The sequence below is a fragment of the Gossypium raimondii genome, chromosome 5, assembly GCF_025698545.1.
Source record: "Gossypium raimondii isolate GPD5lz chromosome 5, ASM2569854v1, whole genome shotgun sequence".
NCBI classification, from domain to species: Eukaryota; Viridiplantae; Streptophyta; class Magnoliopsida; order Malvales; family Malvaceae; genus Gossypium; species Gossypium raimondii.
The window spans coordinates 31499288-31521078 of NC_068569.1; the positions used below are offsets into that span (position 1 = coordinate 31499288).

Below are 21791 nucleotides of genomic sequence, written 5' to 3' on the forward strand. Positions count from 1 at the left end.
TTCCTCCCGTCCACTGCACATTACCTCAGCCCCATTACAACCATAATTTGGTCTCGATTATATTTATGAAATTTTATGTTTTATGTTAAGGTAAGATGGACAAGCAAGCCTATGGGGTTAATTACAGTTGATTTCAATTTGAGAGCATTATACTACCCTAAACACAATGAGTGAAGAGTGTTAACAATTCTATTCTTTTCAGGTGAGAATTGATCAAAGACGCGTGATTAGTTTCCTTTATATTTTCCTCTCTTGAATAAACCAAAAATCTTAACTATTGATTTCGGTATTCATCCCAAGCATGAGCGATGCGACAACTCTTTATTAGTCTTGATATTTCTGAAATTCTTCTTGATTTTTTTTTTGATTGCTCAGGGACGATCAATGACTTAAGTATGGGGGAGTTTGTTAAGTTCAATTTTGAGCTTAACTTATTCAACTAAATTATTTAAATTATTGATTAAATTTTGAGAAATTGAATGTCGAATTAGTTTAAATTACAGCAAGAACATCCCATGCCGTAATAATGTGTTTTAGCTCCAATTCAATTATTTAATGTTAAAATTTTAAGTCATGTGCAGGAGAATGACATTTGGATTTCCGTATGAGCTCAAATTGGAATAATTAAGCTGCTGAATGTTGATCATATGCTGGCTGAAGGAATTGAATTTTAATTGGCAGCAAAAATTCGGTCAAATAAAGAAACAGCAGACCGAAATGAATTAAAACAATGAAGGAGCAGTCGGTCCAATTGGAAGCCAAACATGCGACAAAAAAATCAGCTAGGGAATCATTTTTAATTCCCCAAATTCCCTTCTTGCTAAGCGGTGGCCGACCTCAATTAATTCAAGGAAATTTAAATCAGCCTTGAAGAGTTCAAATAAAATAGAACTCTTTTAGGTTGAAGCTATTTTTATGCAATGGGATCAGCTAGGATAAAGGGGATAGGAATGAATTATTTTAATTTTTTGCTGGAGGCCGTTAATTCTTCCATAAAAAGAGGCGTACAGCAGTTTTAAAAGGGCAGTCGAACAGCAGAGGAAAGCAGCAGAAAAGTGTGGCACTCGAGCAAAGGAAAATCTGAAATTGAATGAGCAAAAGCCGAATCAGAAATCTAAGTAGCAGCCCAGAATTTCAACTAATCAAGAGAAGAGAAGCTCGACGATTTGGGAATTTTTTCTTCTCCAAAATTCAGTCTGTAATTTGTGTTGTTTACAATTGATTTTTGTCTCATTTCGTTTGCTATGAGTGGCTAGTTTATTTAAGCTTAGTTAGACACTCATGAAACCTGGCACAAGTACTTAGAAAAATTTATTTTGCTATCAAATCAAATTCGGCATTCTTGAATTGTTTGATTTTATCTTTCAAGGAATTTTTCTAATTCAATTGGAGTGATCACCTAATTAAATTGGGAATTTTCCCTATCATCATTTAAGTGCAAATTGAGGAATCGAATTTCTCAATTAAGCTTAGAATTAGTGATAATTAATTGGCCTGAGCTAATTAAGACAACTTCGGATTTAATCTTAGAAGTCACTGGTGGATTTTCTTTGGTTAAGGCAAGGCGAAGTCTCTAAATCTCTTAAATTCCTTTAACAAAGTCGACACAAAGATAATTTAAGGAAGGTTTCAATCATGAACGTTCTCTAATTGAATAAATTACTAAGGATAGGAAATTGCTTCGTGGCGATTTTTTTTCTCACCTTTGCTGCTAATTTGATTTCTCAATTTCAGGTTTCAAAGGACTTGTCTTTGGGTGGATTAAGGCGTCAATGACTAAGCATTATTCTTCTCTTGATATTTTCATCTCAGCAGTTTTAATTTGAGCCAAAGCTTATTTGTTATTTGAGATTATTTTTATCAATCGTAACACATAAACCCCCCCACTTTTCCTTTTTATTTTGCATGCTTTTACATTAATTTAATTTTAAATCACTTCAAATAGGTTTGTTGCGAGCTTCTTCGTGGGACGATCCTGTACTTACTCTATATTACCAGTTAATATTGGTTGAGTAGAGGAATTAAATTCGGTGGTCATAACGACAGCTACCAGGCAGTAAGACTTTAATTTGGATAGGAACCTAAACACAACATACAACATCGGTTAAAAGTTGTAACTAAAGGCATAGAGGTGAATGAAGGAAAATTTTAAAAATTTTAATTAACACCTTTCTATGGGATACATCCATCGATAAAAAACGGGTCCGCCAAGAATTGCTTCGTGCGGGAGATGGATTATCAAGTGAACCATAATGGTGAAGAATGAAGGTGGGAAGATTTTCTCCATGTTGCATAAAGTTAAAGCGGCTCGATCCTGTACCTTCTGAAGTTCTTGAACATCCAAAACTTTGCCACAAATTGCTTTCATTATATTAGATAGTTCAATTATACAAGACGTCACCTTCTTGGACATACAACATCGTAGAACGACTGGCAGTAAATCTTGCATCAAGATGTGATAGTCATGTGATTTTAGTGAATATAATCTTCGATCTTTAACACTAACACATCGAGATATATTTGATTCATACGCATCTAGAACCTTTATATCCTTCAGCACCATGCAAAACAATTCTTTCTCCGTCTTGAACATTGAGAAAATAGAAGGCGGCAACCGATATTTCCCATTCGGAAGTGGATTGGGATGAAGATCAGGCCAAATTCCCATTTGGACTAAATCAAGTCGACTCTGAAGATTGTCTTTTGATTTTCCGTCGACATTCAAAATTGTACCCACAATGTTCTTGCAGACATTTTTCTTAATGTGCATAACATCAAGATTGCATCGTAAAAGGTGATGCTCCCAATAAGGCAACTCAAAAAAATTACTTTTTTTTCCACAAGTCTGCCTCATTAGGATCGTCCTCTTCGTCGGAGTCATCATCAGCTTCATCATTTGATCTTCTGTTTCTTTGCATGTTTGGCGGTTGGTTCATCTTCCCATAAATGAAATTCATATCTTCCAACATGAACAAGATTTCAGAGCCACTGGTCTGCGAAGGAGCTTCTCTGAAGTCTTCAGTGCCGTCAAATACAGAACTCTGAAATCTAAATCTATGATTTTTCGGTAACCACCGATGATGCCCCATGTAAGAGAACTTCTTCCCATTGTACAACCATTGCGAACATGTTTGTACAGCACAACAAGGACACGCATAACGACCCTTGGTACTCCAACCGGATAAATTGGCATAAGCGGGAAAGTCATTAATGGTCCACATCAAATATGCACGTAAATTAAAGTTCTCCTTTCTCAGCACATCGTATGTCTCGACACCAGCCCATAATTGTTTTAACTCTTCAATAAGCGGCTGTAAATAAATGTCAATATCATTTTCGGGCCCTTTCTCCCCAGGGATAATCATAGATAAGATAAGGGAAGATTGCTTCATGCAAATCCACGGAGGCAGATTGTAAGGAACATGCACTACTGGCCAAGTACTGTACGCAGGACTCATGATCTTGAAAGGATTAAATCCATCAGATGTTAGCCCAAGCCTCACACTCCTAGGATCGCTTGCAAAGCTTGGAAATTTATTGTCAAATGATTTCCAAGCTAAAGAATCTGTCGGATGCCTTAGTAATCCATCATCGGTTCATCCATCATGGTGCCACGTCATTGACTCCGCTGTCTTCGATGACATGAAAAGCCTTTGAAGCCTTGGTATCAACGGAAAATACCGCAAAAGCTTAACTGGCTTCTTTCTTGACTGTGCATCATTTTCATCTTCATTCCCATCTTCTGTGTTTCTACTTATCCAACGGGAGTGGCCGCATACATGACAGCACTGTTGGTTTCTTCGATCTCCCTAATACAACATGCAGTCATTCGGGCAACTATGGATTTTGGTGTACCCAAGAACTAAATCTTTTATTATTTTCTTCATATCTTTGCAAGATTGAGGAATTTTTGCAAAGGGAAACATCTCTCTCAAAAACTCTAACAGCATTGTCAAAGAGTTCCTGGTCCACCCTCCCAAACATTTTAACTGAAAAAGACGAATACAGAAAGACAATTTTGAGAATTTTGATCCCTCATACAGTTCTTCGTTCATGTCATTAAGTAGCGCGTAGAACTTCGCCGCTTCTTCATTCGGCTCTTCATGATGTACACTTCTTCCGGGTTCGGTAAAAGCATTTCTACCAAGATTACAATCATCAAATGCCACAAAGTCGGCTGGGAACGACTGTAAACCATGATTGTGAATATTAAATGCATCTCGCAACATCCCTTCCATGTCATCCCCTCTAACAGACTGATGGTAAGCAATACTATCATAACATACATCCATCCTTGAAGAGGAAGTACTAGGCGGGCATTCTCCATGAAAAAGTCATTGTTTATAACCCCGAATAAACCCATCAACAATTAGATGCTCTTATACAACTTCACGATAATGCCAGTTTATGTTGACACACTTCTTACACGGGCAAAGAATCATGTTCTCTTGGCTTGCATATTGAAATGCAAAATTTAGAAAAGTCTGTACTCCATTTCGATAACCGTCGCTTACCCTTGACAAATTCATCCAAGACCGGTCCATTTCTTATTTCTTGAAGTCTGATTTTCACCAGAAATTACAAGGGTAAGTTGTTCAGTGGTAAGTATAAATGAGTTATGTAGGTATATCATATTTTACATAATTTATGTATTAAGTAAATTATGTAAGTTATGTACGTGTATAAGTTATGTAAGTTATGTATGTTATGTAAGTTGTAAGTTATGCATTATGTAACCTATGTAAGTTATCAAAGTAATGTATGTTATGTAAGTTGTAGGTTATTATGTATTATGTAAGTTATGTAAGTTGTGTAAGATATTTAAGTTATGTAAGTTTTGTATTATGTAAGTTATGTATGCTATGTATTATGTAAGTTGTTATGTTATTATGTAAGTTATGCAAGTTTAACCACAAGCTTGTAGATAACTTATGTAAGTTAATATGTAAGTAATGTATTATGTAAGTTTATATAAAATTTTATATAAGTTATGTATTATGTAAGGTAACATGTAAGTTATGTATTATGTAAGTTTACATATAAGTTTATGTGATAGTTATGTAAGTTTATATAAATATTAACAAGTTATGTAAGTTCTTGTACATACAAATTTTGGTTAAGGAAGATATGTATGATGTAAGTATAGCACTTTTATGTATCTTATTTATAATTATTTTAAAATTATAATATATTTTAACAAGTTATGTAAGTAATGTAATATATACTTAAATTTTAGTAAGTAATGTATTTAAGTAACATATTTAAGTAATAAATTTAACCAAATTAACTTACAAAAATTGATAATTCATTGACATTCAATCAATTAATCGATCAATTTATTGAATAATTATATATTATTAAACATTAACATTCAATCGCATAAATGAGAACTAACGTCGATAATTTATTAATTGACATAAAATTGAAAATCGATAATTTGTTCACTTTAAAACGAATCCACTATTCGCCCATAATTTATTCACTTACTCAAATATATAAAGTGATTTAAGAATTTTAATTATTTGCGTAATTGTTTTTGCTTGGGTAAAAAATACGTACAAGAATTACAATCATAATTTATACCTTGCGTTATGGAAAAATTTTGCAAAGTAACATCCAAATTGAGCTAGCAACATATAAATCAAAATGATAATTAAAACCGATACCCACAAACTTAAAAAAATCTTAATTAAAACTCCTTTTAAAACTCAAAATAATAATTAAAGTACATAGATAAAATATAACAAAATCCAAAATTTAAACATTTGGAGGTGTTTTTTTAAGAAAACCAAGGTGGGAAACATAGGAATAAATACCTCAATTTCCTCGACTTCGAACCAAACTACTGCAAAAAATAAAAATAAAAAGGAAAACATAAGTAAATTAGTACCAAATAAACAGAAAAAATTAGTATAAAGCTTAAATATAACAAAATCCAAAATTAAAAATCTTATTTGAATAATGAAATATCAGCACTGAGACATGTCAAACCATCCACCACAAATAATATACTCCAGATAGGAGGAATAATGCAACCACTTAAAGAAATGAGCAAATGTGGAAGTTACGATGACACCACTATGTTCATTAAAGAACTTCTGATATTAGTATCCATAACTATGTCATGGGAGATCAACTATGTCCAGCTGAGAAATAAGCACACTAAACGAATCAAACATAATAATGCACTATTGCAACAATGATTGCATGGTCCGAATAATGGTTCAGCCAAGAAAATTTTAGGAAAATGGTTTGTTTAACCTTCACCAGCTAGCTTGGGTTTAAATCTGTGTTAATTTGAGTCTTTTAGGTGTAAGACCAGACGAGTTATTTACTGGTATCTCTTGTCTAGTCCATATGCAAAATATCAACAGAGCTATTAAAGGGAATGTATTCTCAAGCTCACCAGCATCATCCACAATCATATATACTGACATGATTAATAGTTTTGCTTATTGTCCTAGTTGCCACATATGTTTAAGAGGAATGAATATTAAACTCTAGAATCCACAGCCATAAAGATGATAATCCAGTAGTTTCAGATATTCAAATTTAGTTACCCATTATATCAACCTGATATTGCTAGAGTGACCACACCATCCCCTATGACCATAGAAGCACCAAAGACTACCACAACCAGAAGGCCTGTCCTTACCCTTTTATGCTTCTCCAAAAATCGCTTTAATGGAGAAACAACAGGCTGTGTTGAGGACCCATATTTGTATTCGGGCAACCCCTAAATAAACAAAATTTTCCTAAATAAACCCTTCTATTTAAACTGCTAAATAAATAATTCACAAGTTCCCCAAATTCCCAAACAAGAATGGTGTTTTAACCTAAATCGCAAACCCTAAAATCTAAATTTTTTTCCTAAACCCCAAATTCACAAAACACAACGCACCCAAAACCCTAAATCAAGACGATGTTATTCAGAAGGATTAAACGCATACCTTTTAACCAGAAATTCTGTAGCTACTGTCAAGAATGACGCAATCATTGCTTCCTCTTTGATGATTTCTAACTTGTCCTCCCCTTTCTTCCTTAGAATTTTTTCTTAGGTTTTTTCCCCTTCCCAATCGGCCTCTACACTTGCCTTTTCTTTCTGTCTTTGTCGAGTGAGTAAATGCTAAGTTAAAGAACATCTGCAAAAACGGCATCGTTGAGAAAAAATATTAAAACAACTTTGCGGCGTTTCTTGAAAAAACGCCACTACTTATTCCAAATTTCTGGCGTTTATAGACCAAACACCACAAAAAATTAAACCTTTTAACAGAAACAGCGCCGTTCTATTAGTGTGAAATTGCATTTTTGTGGCGTTTAATAAAAACCGCCACTTATACTTAATCTATTTTAAGCCAAACGGTGACGTTTTAAATAAATTATTCTAAAATTTTTCTAAGTTAAAAATCGGTTACGGAAACGACGTCGTTTAGCCATTATATTAACATTGTTTTGCGGCGTTTTAGGTACAAACGCCGCAATTGCTTCCACATTTCCGACGTTTTCCTAAAAACGCCACTAAATATTACAGCTGTGAACAGAAACAACACCGTTTTCGTGGTCTGGAATTACATTATTTCTGGCGTTTTAAGCACAAATGCCACTAAAATTTGTCTAAGTAAAATATCTTTGCATGAAGCGACAATTTACCCATTTTTTTAAAACCCTTTTGCGGCGTTTGATATAAAATCGCCACTAAAAGTTCAAGTTTTAAACAGAAATGGCGCCGTTTTGCTAGTCTCAATTTGTATTATTAGTTGCGTTTTGTGTAAAAACGCCACGAATACTTAATTGATGTTTTAAATAAATAATTCTAAAATTTTTCTAAGTTAAAAATCGTGTACAGAAACGGCTCCGTTTAGACATTATTTTAATACCCTTTTGCGGCGTTTACTGAAAAAACGCCGCTATTGCTTCCAAAATTTCCTGCGTTTTTGCGAAAACGCCATAAAAATTTAAACCTGTAAGCAGAAACGACGCTGTTTTTTGGTTCTCAAATTGCACAGTTTGTGGCGTTTTATGTAAAAACACCACTAATACTTAACGTACAACAAGCCAAATGGTGACGTTTCAAGTAAATAATTCTAAACTTTTTATAAGTTAAAAATCGTGTAGACAGACGGTGTCGTTTACTCAAATTTTAAAGACACTTTTGCGTTTCTTGTACAAACGCCACTACTGCTTCCCACATTTGCGGCGTTTAACAGTTAAAACGCCACTAAAAGTTTAACTATTCATTCAAAAACGGCGCCGTTTTGAAATTTTTTGTTTTTTTATTTCATTTCTTATGTATTTGGTCCTATATATATATTTCCAAAATAAATAATTATACCTAAATATATAACCATCCATATAATATATATCAATATATTTTTTAACTTATTTATGAATTCTATTTAAAATAATATTTAAATATATCAATTGGTACTTTAGATTGATTTTTTAAAATATTATTTAAAGAAATTAATCTAAACTAACCTAAAATCCTTATCCGACCCCTGAACCCCTGAACCCTAAATCTTTAACCCCTAACTTGTAACTTGTAACCCCTAAACCCCTAAACCCCTAGCTAAATCTTATATCCCAAACCCTAAATCTGTACCCCCTAATCCTTAAAATAGCACGGCCATCCAAAATAATCCCTAAATCTTTAATAAATATCATAAAATAGTTATAATTGATTAAACAATAATTAATAGTAAAACTTTTTGTATAAAGTAGCAATAAACAATATTATCTTTATAATATTTATTTTTTGTATAAAGTTTGAAATTTATAATATTTTATTTTATTGATAAATGAATAAATTTGTCTAATTAACTAATTTATTATATTCTTCATCAAATAGATAAATTAATGAAAACAAACAAGGAGTACTAACAAGTATATATATATATATATATATATATATATATATATATGGGATTTTTATTGAAGTGATCAAAATAGGAATAATACCGACTCGTATATGCATATTTTGGATGATTTCAATTCAAATTCACAAATTTATTTAAGTATTTAAGTGTTATTCATGAATTATTTGAGCATTACTATTCAAATTGTATTTAAATTAATAATATACCGAAACCAAATCATATACCGAACCGAAAAATCCTAAACAAATTTATTATTACCTCTTTACAATTATATATATAAGAACATATTTAAAATATAATTTGGAAATACTAATTAATCTAAACCCTACGTTCTCTAACCCAACCCCTAGCTAAACCCTAAATCCTTAATTAACTCCTTATTAATAACCCTTAAGTGCTAACCCCAGCCCTAACCCCTAAACATTATATCTCAGCCCTTAAACCATATCCCTAAATTCAATATTATATATATATATATATATATATATATATATATATACTCTGATCAATTATAATAATAACCTTAAAATAGTAACCTCTAAACCGACTTAAAATCTTAAATTAATAATACCATATATATATACCCTAAAACTTAAAACCCTAAATTAACTATAGTGATACGCTTAATTCAATATTTTAAATTTAAATTAATACTATCTCTTTTAATTACGATAATAATTTCAAATTTTAATATATAAATTAAAAACAATCAAGAATGTACCCAACAAACTTTAAAATTATTTTAAATAATACTATTTTAATTTTTCCATGTGTTTTATTTCAAATTATTTATACCGTTATTTTTATTGAAGATTTTAAATATTCTATTAGAAATAAGTTTAATTTGATTTAAATAATATAAATAATAGTTCAATTAAGATAAATTATTTTTGCGGCGCTTAAACAAAAACGCCGCTAAAACACCTAGATTAGCGGCGATTTTCAAAAAACGCCATTAAAAGTCTTAGCCTTAGCGGCGCTTTACAAAAAACGCCACTAATTCCCCCGAAAGGCCACAAAACGACGCTGTCTGGGTGTATTATTTGCGGCGTTTTTTTCTAACCGCCGCTAATGCTCACTCTTTAGCGGTGCTTTTCCTAAAACGCTGCTATTTCTCAATTTTTAGCAGTGTTTTTGCTCCAAACGCCGCTAAAAGTGCTGCTATAAGCCTGTTTTGGTGTAGTGGCAGTTCCTTCAGGTCTTGCAATGGCAGTGGAATTCGTTGTCTCCACCTAAACTGCCTCAACACCTGGTTCGATTCGTGTATTTTTCACCGTCACGTACACTATCAACAGCACCTTCGCGTCCCACGTTCGCCAATTTCCCAACACTTCCGGTGGGATGTAGGATATGACATTGGTGTCAACGTACGACATCTATTCTAGGGGTGAGCAAAACTTGATTCGACTCGAAAAAATCGAAAAAAATTTCAAATTTCGAGTTAAACAAATCGAGTTATTCGAGTTAATTGAGTTATTCGAATCAACTCGAATTTTTTTTCAAATTTCGAGTTCGAATCGAGTTAAGTTTTCGAATTCGAATAACTCGAATAATTCGAATATCAAACTATAATATTTTACATTTTTACCCTAAACTCCCAAACCTTTTTACTTTTTCCTCAAAACTTTTACTCATTCCCACTTTCCCCCCAAAACTTTTACTCCCCTCCCCTCCCAACCCCCCAATCTACCCAAAATCCATTTCCCACCAAAATTTTACTCCCAAAAACCCTCAAAACCTTTTATTTTCCCCCAAAATTTTTACTCCCTCCCACTTTTCCGCTAAAACTTTTATTCCCTTCCCATCCCACCTCTCATCTACCCCAAACCCTCCCCCCTCCAATTTTTTTTAATATTTTCCCTCCAAATTTTACTCCCCCTATTTACTTTCCCTAAAACTTTTATTCCCCAAAACTTTTTATTTTTCTGCTAAACTTTTATTTCTCACCCTTTACTCTCAAATAAAAAATCAAAATTATCCAAAAAAAAATCACTAAACATAAATAGTAATAATTTTATTTATATCTAATATTTATATTATTAAATTAAATTTCATATTTTATATTATTTATATTATTGAATTGTTTAGTCATATTGAATATTTATATTAAAATTGAATTATTAATTATGCCATAAAGTATTCAGTATTAAAATTTTATATTGGTATCAATTTCACATTTTATTTTTAAAATACATTTTATTAAAAAATCATATTTTTACATTTAATATATTTTTAATTCCAAAATACATAGTGACAAGAATCAAGATAAATGAAACAACTAAGTAAGCAAAGAAGCTAACCAAGATATAAAAAATTAATAAATAAATTATGAGGTGATGAAAGTTAATACAAAAATTGATTAAGGTGGACAAATTTTATTATGATGAGAGACAGTAGTTACAAGGACCCAAAATTATTTTTTAAAATTTCACTCGAATAAATATATTCGATTCGATTTGATTCGAATTCCATCTCACTCGACTCGATTCGAGAAAACTTCAAATAAAGTTAGGATGATAAAATGAGATTCGAAAACTCGATTAACTCAAAAATTTTCGATTCGATTCGATTCAATTCAATCGAATGCTCACCCCTAATCTATTCAAACTGATAAGCAAAATCTTAAATATCGTTATTTATGAATTTTTTTTATGAATCATTATGTAATTAATATATGTTCGAAAGAATAGGTAACTAACATTGGCTTTCGACTGTTGATCTAACAACAACCTAATATCTTCTAGAATCTCGGGCAATCCCACCTAACTTGACTCATGGTTCCACCTATACAAGCGATATTTTAGTTGAAACGTATAATAATAAAAATTATTGTACAAATTACATATTTGTTAATAAATGATGTTTTCCTCGTCGCCAATGGGAACATATATGGGTCGGCTGCCTTAGGATGTAGAAACGATAGTCGCTACCAAGCCCACGACTGCAGCAGGAGCAGACAACCATCGATCGACGCCGACCTCGAATTCGTAGCCTGACACATCTCTCGGTATAACGTGGAGAATATGGCAGATTCCCCAACTTAGTTTCTTGTAGTCTTTAAAATCCACTAGATGCAGTAGAAACCTTATGTGCACCAACTTTCAAGATTTGTCGAGCATTAAAATGCCCCCGATTAACCTCATGATGTATGCCCAGACGTATTGTTCTATCACCTCCTCTATTCGGTCTTGAGGGTCTTCACAGAGCTCGTCAAAATTATCCTTCAACCAGTTCATTGATATCTGACCAGTTTTGAACTTGTTCGGGACCTTCCCCAATAGTGATCGGCAAAGGGTGACTTTGTCCAAAACGGTCTCAGATCCTATGATGATTGGCCCATCCACTGGCAGACCGAGTTGTAGTGCTACGTCTTCAAGTGTGATTGTACACTTGCCGCATGGAAGGTGGAAAGTGTGTGTTTCAGGTCTCTATCTTTCCACCAATTCGTTGATTAGTTGCAAATCGAGTTTGCAGCCCCCGGACATATGAGACGTATGTAAGAATCTAGCCGCATGCAAGTGACCATAAATTTCAAAAATAGCACGCTTTCCCATATTATGGATGAAGCCCTCCAGAACACAATCATCTGCCTATTTACACAAAAAAATTATAATTATAATAAAAAATTAAATTAAACATTATTGAAATTAACAAAATTTAAATTTTGGTCTTACCATTACTAATTGGGCGGTAGAAATATGCTTGTCGTCGAAGCGGATTAGGGAGACGGTCATTCGTGAGCAATCGATTTAAAAGAATAAAAATGAGATAATTAAAAATAATAATATTTTTAAATAAAAATATCAAAAATTATTAAAAACGAGAGAGTTAAGAGACTTGAGAGGGTTTGGGAGAATTTGAGAGAATTGAGAGAGTTAAGAGAAGGATGTGAATGAAAAAAATAAAATTTGAGGGATATTTATAGGGTAAAAAGGGTTATCGTTAGGGGTTTTAATTTTTTTTTACCGTTGGCGGCAATGTTTAAAAAGTCATTAGGATTTGACCGTTAGCTAGAAAGCGCATCCAGTAGACACGCTTTCCAACAAAATCAGCCTATATCCCTAATTAAATTTAAAATCGTCCCAAAACCCTAATTAAAAAAAACTTTTAGGCGTTATTTTGCTAGTAAAGAAATGGGTTTTAGATTTTTACGTTATATTGGATTATGTAAAGAAGAGAAGAGCAGTTGAGAAGTTGTAGGATTTCTATAATTTATTTAAAGCTCACACCAAAATTTTTACGCTTTTGTGAGAAATTTGAATATTGGTATAAATTAAAAATTTTATTTAATTTGAGATATTTTGGTCAATCTAAGAAGTTTTGGAGTAAGGATGAGAGTTTTAATTTATTTAATTATACGAGAGTATAATTGGAAAAAAATAAAATTAGATACAAAACCCTCATGTTAAATAAATATTGCCTCTACATCAGTGATATGTATCACCCAATTTACTTATAAAAAAATTGATGTAAAATTTATACCTCTACCAAACAATACATGATTATTTGTAAATTATGTAATATTAAATATTAAATAATATAATACGTGAGTATCAACCCAATCACACAAAAGTTTTCTATAATGCAATTAAGTCTGTATTTGTTTTTTGTACTCAAAAGGATTCTATCATGTTAAAAGACCCATGTATACACAAGAAATAAAATGACAAATTCTCTCATTTTATGTTGTCTTGATTTTTTCTTTTATTCTTTCCTTTTATTATTACATTAAAAGTCGAAATTATCATCACACAAGACCCTTCCAGAATTGATGATAGTGTAACTCATTCACATCAATAAAATATGTAAGGTTGAGAGATGCAAATAATTAGACTCCGTTTGTTTTATTGAAAATGACTTACGGAAAATGATTTCTAGAAAATAACTTACTTTTTGAAAAAAATATTTTCTAGTGTTTGGATGAATCTAAGTAAAATATTTTTTATTGTTTGGCATATTTTCTGAAAATATTTCATAAAATTGTTTTCAATGAAACAAACATCCATTTGAGATTTATGATAAGTAGTGAATTAATTACAAAGCGATGTTAGGGTGAAATTATAGTAAATAATGAATCATATGATGTTAAGGATTAAATTATAACCTTTGTGAAATTTGTAATTGAAACAAGAGAAGTGATATGCATGAAAATTTATTATGTGAATTAATATATTATAATGAATTAGTTGATTAAAGTGCTTATATGGTGAAAAATAAATTAGTTGACAATAGGGATTGAATTGAAAAATGTACAAAAGTTTAAGTGTAAAACAATTTAATATGTGAATAAGGAAATTATGATAAAAGTTTAATTAATGTGTTATGAGATTATGAAGTATACATAAAAAGTGAATTTGTGGAAAAATATGGAATTTTATGATGACAATGACTAAATTGTTAAACTTGAGAAAATATGTTGATGAAATAATAGAAGTGAAATACATAGAAATTTAATATGTGAAATGAGATATTGAGATAAATTATGTGATTAAAATGTAACAAGAAAGAAAATTGATTTAATATGATTAATTAGTGAATATTGAACTTTTGTGATAAAAAGGGACTAAATTGAAATATTATGAAAGTTTATAAGAAAGCATTTGATAAGTGACGAATGTAGTAGAGAAAGTAACATCCTGGTGCTTTGACTTGATTTTCGGGTCGGGTATGGGGGCGTTTCAGTGAACAAAGCCTTATCAATTTGGAAAATGTCTTACGGAAAAAAAATGGTATGACATTTTAAAAAGTTTTAAAAGCTTTTTTTTGAATAATCTCATTATAAGTTTTGATTATATTTGTTTTATATATATATATATATATATATATATATATAATACCTAGAATTACCAGTATCTTCTCCCAACACATAAATAAGAGGATAATGCGCTTTGGCACATTCAAGCCCACGGCTTTTTGTATTGACAATAATACCTATGCCAATTAAACTAAAACTCAATCTTTTATAAAGTTAAATTTGCTTATGGTTTAAAACGCATTATTTTAATCAATTTTAGAATTATTTTAAAAATTTTAATTAAGATATAGTTTCTAATTTAATTTAAAAATAGAAAAATATTTTTATGAATAATATTAAAAATATTAATAAAGTTAAAGTATAATATATAGAATAATTTAGTGATTTTAATAGATTTTGTAATTAAACATTTGATTTATAATTATAATATATAAAACCATTAATATATTTAGATTTTAGTACAATGCTTTTAAAATTGAATTGGCGGTCAAATTGGTCAGGCCACTGGTTTAATTAAAAAAATATTAAAAATTTATAAAAATAAAATTATTCATACCGATCAGTGGTTTAATCAATCTGATACCATTCTCCAAATCGGTCCAATTGACTTATTCCTGATGCAACCAATCCGATCAATTAATTATTTGTCCAACTAATTTGACAGGCCAATCCGATCCTATTCAAACAGTAATAAATTTTACAAAAAACTCTATGTTTAAAAAGCTTTTATTCAACCCTTTATAATCCTGATGAAAAGAAAAGGTAAAAGGAAAAAGGAATAATAATGAGGTGCAATTTGGAGTAAAATAGAAGAAATTTATGTCATGAAGGGGTGAAAAGGGCTGAATACAAATTTTGACATAATCACATGCATGGTATATAAATAAAAAAAATAAAAAAGAAATGAAAAATATGGAAGCACCATGTATGTACATTAATCGTCCTTTGTAAAATTAAATATAGTTATGTTGGAAGACATATGAACCCCAGCAGTTGTGACATCACATAGGCAGGCTGAGGTATTATATTGAAGAGTGCAAAAACACCCATGCAATAGAATTCCTCATAAGTTTCAAAACAGCTGACCATTGCTTTGATTTTATCCCATAATATATCTCTCTTTGAAAGCCATTTCTCAACTGTAACCTTTTCTATTTTTATTTATCAACATCAATGCATTGACCACTACCAACCACCATAATTGCCTATTTCCTTCTATCTTTCTACATTTCTGCCGGCATTTACACTTATATTGAACCCTAAATTTATTTTATTACAAATTATAAATATAATGTATTAGTCAAATTCATTGTTTAAAAGCTATATTATAATTTTAACAATGATTTACCTTTAAATATTGTTATTATAATTTGAGTTGAATACTTGTTAATACTCATATAATACTAACATGACAATAAAGACACAAAAGGGAAAACATATATGTGCAAGCCCAATTTTAGCCCGAGGCCCAAAACCCAAACCAAACTAAACCTAACCTAAACAGACCCAAAAACAATCCATGGCCCAATACCAGACACCCAATTACAACCAAAAACCCAATAGCCTAGACCAAAACCCGAAGCCCAACAGGCCCAAAATAGCCCAACAGACCCAAGCCCAAGTGTCAAGGGTCAAACTAGGGTTTGACCCCCGCGCCCTCCCTCGGCATGATTCCGGCGGTCGCAAAGGGCTTCGGCGATGGGACTTGCGAGCGACTCCAGGTATTCCCCTTCTCCTCCTTTTTTTTGTATTTTCGTAGATGAAAAATAATAATAATAATAAATACCCTAGATCTAAAATGCAAAAATAAAAAAAAAACTTCAAAAGTTCAGATCTTTCTTTTTTTTTTTTCCTTTGTATTCATGTCGAAGAGAGAAAATACAATAGTCAAACAACCACTTTTCAAGGTGATCCGATCACACCTTCAAAAAAAGATTAGTGGCGACTCCCACATTCGATTTCATTTTTCAAAATCCAAGTCGACCCCGTTTTAATCAAAAAAATGGTGTCAACAATATACTTTGCAAGTTAATCAACTATTCCATCCTTTATGTTATCTCAATATTAAAAATATGATTTATGTATTGAAATTAAATTTTATGAATGATTTTACTAATTGCTTTAAATTATTTAAAATTTTTATTTCATATTTGAATATTATTTAAATTAACTTACATTTTAATTTTTCATATCATTTTTTACAGCAATACTAAATATTTAAAATCTTAAACCGCTCTTCAAAAGTTTATTTTAATGACTCTTTTCAAGATTAATAATAAATTTTAAAACTTTTATTTATTGTATAATTAAGGGACTTTGTATATTAGTTTTACCGTTCATGAGGATCCTTTTAAAGTTGGTGAATATTCCTTCAAATAGTGTATTTTCTCTCTTAAAACCTATTTTGAATTTGTTTTTCTTTACAAAGAAGATTCGAACATGAAGTAAATGGAGTTATAGATGGGGAACTAATAAATTTGTTAAATTTCGTATCTTAAAAATGATTACATGAAATATTTTAAATTAAACCTCCAATTTTACCAGATATTTTATCCAAATAATACAAAAAAATTACGAAAATTGCATTGGTTTTAGAAGCTATTTTTGTCAGGCGGCATTTACAAAATTAATTTTTCTCGTATTCTTTTACTCTCTTGTACATAAAAAAAATACAAATGAAAAAAGTGGGATGGTGTTATCTGACGCCCACATTTATTAACCTCAATTTCAGAAGTTAGGGTTAGACTAAGACTAAGGTATATCTATCTTATCTAAAACATAATAATCATTTATGCCCTGACAAATAATAGTGACCTTCTAAATACCTACTTCCTAGTAAATTTATATAAAAACTATAGGGTCCATTGCCATTAAAAATGGAATTGTAATAAACAATGTGGTACATATGATATTCCAATCTTAGTCGATAGATGGTATGTTATTTTCATAATCTTTTTTTTTAATATTAAGACGAAAGGTACAGGAGAAAGGGTTTCCTAAAGCTACACGAAATTCAACGTGATTTGCAATAAATAAGAAACAAGAGTTTGAAAATAGGATCAATATATGTATTTATATATATATTTATATATGTAGTTGAGAGAGAGAGAAAGATGTGCAGATAGGAGTATCAATCAGTTGAAAAACAATGGCAATTCATTGAGTTTATTAGCTCAGTTTCAAACATGACATCTAGAAAGAAATTTATATTTAAATTGCCATTTCCAATACAGATGTAAATGATGTTACCTAACCAGGTAAAATTGACTTGAGTCCTTTATATATGAAAGTTTTAAAGGAATAGTATATCAGTCAGACATTTATTTCTTCTAAATATAGCTGCAAATAAATCAAGCTTGGAAGACACAGACAAGAGTTTTAGAGACATAGAAAGAAACTATGTTTATGTCTTGGGTTCAGATGTTGCTGTTTGTGTCTCTTCTATTTCCAACATCGGTTCAGTCTGAGATTCGGCACTACAGTTTCACTGTAAGTTTTTCATTTCTCTGTTAGGAAATGTTTACAAATTATGAAATTTATCTTCATTATGTTGGGGACCAGGTGGTGTTGAAAAACACAACAAGGCTTTGTGCCACCAAGCCTATTGTAACAGTGAATGGGAAGTTTCCAGGGCCAACTCTTTATGCAAGAGAGGACGATAATGTACTCGTAAATGTCACCAATCTTATTAAAGACAATGTTACAATTCACTGGTAAGCAAGTTTATGAAAACAGGTCCCAGCTGAAGTTGATAACTAATATATCTACCCTGGTGTGGTGACTTTTGTCTTTCTTTGTTGGTAATGGTATTGCAGGCATGGGGTGAAGCAACTTCGAACAGGGTGGTCGGATGGACCAGCATATATCACACAGTGTCCGATTCAACCGGGTCGGAGCTACCTATACAACTTCACCCTTACTGGACAAAGAGGGACACTACTTTGGCATGCACATATTTCGTGGCTGAGGTCTACCATGCATGGTGCCATTGTTATATTGCCAAAGAAAGGTGTTCCTTACCCATTTCCCAAGCCTGATAAGCAAAAAGTAATCGTATTAGGTGAGTTTGAGTTGAGTTGACGTATATATTGTGAGAGTAAAATGCTAATAAAGTGGAAGTTGTTGATTGAATTTTAGGGGAATGGTGGAAATCAGACGCGGAAGCTGTGATCAACGAGGCACTCCAAACTGGTTTAGCTCCAAATGTATCAGATGCACACACAATTAATGGGCACACTGGGCCAGTTCCTAACTGTTCCTATGGAGGTACTATAATGGCTTATATAAATAAATACATACATCTATCTATTTTTATCAAAGATATGTCGTCCAAGTCTTTCTATATAAATAATAGCGAAGGTAGGGGCTGCTAGAGCCTGGACACCTCAAAGTTTTTGAAATTTGATTTTAGTCTCTAAAATTAATTAATATATAAAAATAGAGGACAAATCTACTAAAGTGATTTTTCATATTTTCATATTTTCATATCGCTTTGTGCAATTAATATTTTAACAATTTAACCATTGAATTTATTGATATAATTGTATTTATTATGCATGTAAAATTTTGAACCGATATTTCTATCATAGCGATGTAAAATTTTATATATATATATATATATATATATATAATATTTATTAAACAATTAAATTTTTTACATAAAATAAATAGTTAAAAAATTAATTCACATCATAATTGACATACATAATTTATATGAATGAAATATAAAATATGACAGTTGAATCATTAAAATATTAATAGTATAAAAATACAAAAAAATGTAAAACTAAAAGTATAAGCGGATACTCACCATAAAGATGTAAATCATGTTGGTTTCTCCCAAAATTTTTATTTAACTTTTTGTGTGTGTTTGTTGTTTAAATTTGATTTATTTTTATAGAATTTGTAGTTTTATACATTAAATTTGGTAATTAATTTAAGTCTTTTATAATTTTAATTTATTTCTTACCTCTTCAATAAATAAAATAGATATATTTGCATTAATTATGGTATTAATTTTTAGGTATATTTATAAATTTAGTTCTTAATTTTGAAGTTTGGTTAAATTGTTGTTTTAGATGAAAAGAATTTGTTACTAGAAATCTATAAATTATTTGCAATATTAATAACAAGCATATATCTAAATCTAATATTTTCATACTCAAATTTTTAATGTCACATCAAGTCAAGTTTGAATAGGGAAATATTTATCCAAATCCTAATCTAACCAGTAAGGCCTTTGAGTTTTTTTTAATATTCATAAATTATTTATTAATTTTAAATATATTTTAAATTAAAACAAAATAGGATATATTTTACAAGTCTCTTTGTAATATTTTAGCTTTTACTTCAAATCAAGGATGAAGTAAGAAATTTTGCATTGGAGATCGAGATAAAATTTAAAAAAATTTAGAAGGACCAAAATTTAAAAAAATTGAATTAAAATAGTCTAAATTGAATAAATAATTTTTTGTAGGGGCAAAGATGCAGACTTCCCATTTGGTCAAAGCTAACTTAATTTTTAAGAGAGACTGAAAGGAAAATTATATCGAGACCACGACCTACCTACTCCTGGCTTTGTCTCTGCCTACCATATATATTGTGTGACCTCGTTTACAATATTTCTAGTTTTGCTACCACATGTTTTTTTTTTTTTTTAATATTTATTTTTAAATATTTTACTATGCTTTTTTAAGTTAATTGTCAAACTTTTAATCTAAAAATTTCATTGTGTACTAAATATTATATTATTTAATCAAAGTAAAATGAATGTGTGAATGCAGGCGCATATAATTTACATGTGGAAAATGGCAAGACCTATTTGCTGCGAGTTATCAATGCAGCTCTAAATGATGAATTATTCTTCAAAATTGCTGGACACGATCTGACTGTTGTTGAAGTTGATGCTGCTTACACTAAACCCTTCAAAACAGATACATTATTTCTAGGTCCAGGGCAAACCACAACCGCCCTTCTTACAACTGATCGGGGCATTGGCAAGTACGTAATAGCCATTTCTCCATTCATGGACACCGTTGTTTCTGTTGACACCTTCACTGGAACAGGTTACTTAATCTACAACAACACCCTTCCCTCTATTCCGACTACCATGACCACCATGCCTCCTGTAAATGCAACATGGAAGACATTAGTTTTTGCCGAATCTCTTCGAAGTCTGAATTCCAAACAATATCCAGCAAATGTTCCTTTAACTGTTGATCATGCACTGCTTTTCACCATTGGGGTTGGGATTGACCCTTGTGCTACATGCTCTAATGGTTCTAGGGCTGTTGCAGCTATTAACAATATCACTTTTGACATGCCAACCATTGCTATCCTGGAAGCACATTACTATGGGATAAAAGGGGTTTTCACCGATGATTTTCCTGGAAAACCCTTGATGCCTTATGATTATACCGGTGTTCAGCCAACCAATCTACAAACAATGCATGGCACCAGGGTTTACAGATTGGCCTATAATTCAACAGTGGAGCTAGTGATTCAAGGGAACTCTATGTTAGCCCCAGAGAGCCATCCAACCCATCTGCATGGATTTAACTTCTTTGCAGTTGGAAGAGGGTTAGGAAATTTTAATCCAGCGAAAGATCCCAAGAAATACAATCTAGTTGATCCTGTTGAAAGGAACACAATAAGTGTACCAACTGCAGGATGGACCGCAATCAGATTCAGGGCAGATAATCCAGGTACCCACCAAACCATAAAAATTATTTAATGCTTGTTTGAATATTCATGAACACAAAAGAAAAAGAAAAATAATCATGAGTTGGTGGTTTTGTGTAGGGGTGTGGTTTTTCCATTGCCATTTGGAAGTACACACAACATGGGGGCTAAAGATGGCATTCCTGGTGGAGAATGGGAAGGGGCCGGACGAGTCAGTGGTACCACCCCCGAGAGACCTTCCACAGTGCTAGAGTTAAGATAAAGTTTCATCATGGCTTTGAGAATCAAAGTTTGAGGGTAGAGATATCAAATATATATATTTTTTGTGATTGAAAAAGAAAGAATAAAAGAGATTTCAGGAAGCTATTAGGCAGCAAGGATGATTAGTAAACATTTTAAGTTATACACACATAACCTGAATCCAAGTAAGACTCCCTTTTATTTTCAATCTCTCGTTTGGGGAGATGGAGTGTTAAAAA

The 21791-nt window shown here is 31.4% G+C and overlaps 1 protein-coding gene across 1 annotated transcript; it reads left to right on the forward strand.

Annotated features, from left to right (window-relative positions):
* Window positions 1-17842: 17842 nt before the first annotated feature.
* LOC105765798 (laccase-22) lies at window positions 17843-21760 on the forward strand. Its single transcript, XM_012585048.2, has 6 exons — window positions 17843-18120; window positions 18193-18344; window positions 18447-18691; window positions 18769-18897; window positions 20415-21335; window positions 21433-21760. Exons 1-6 carry the CDS (start codon window positions 18031-18033, stop codon window positions 21561-21563), a joined length of 1668 nt encoding a protein of 555 aa, XP_012440502.1. The 5' UTR covers window positions 17843-18030; the 3' UTR covers window positions 21564-21760.
* Window positions 21761-21791: the final 31 nt, after the last annotated feature.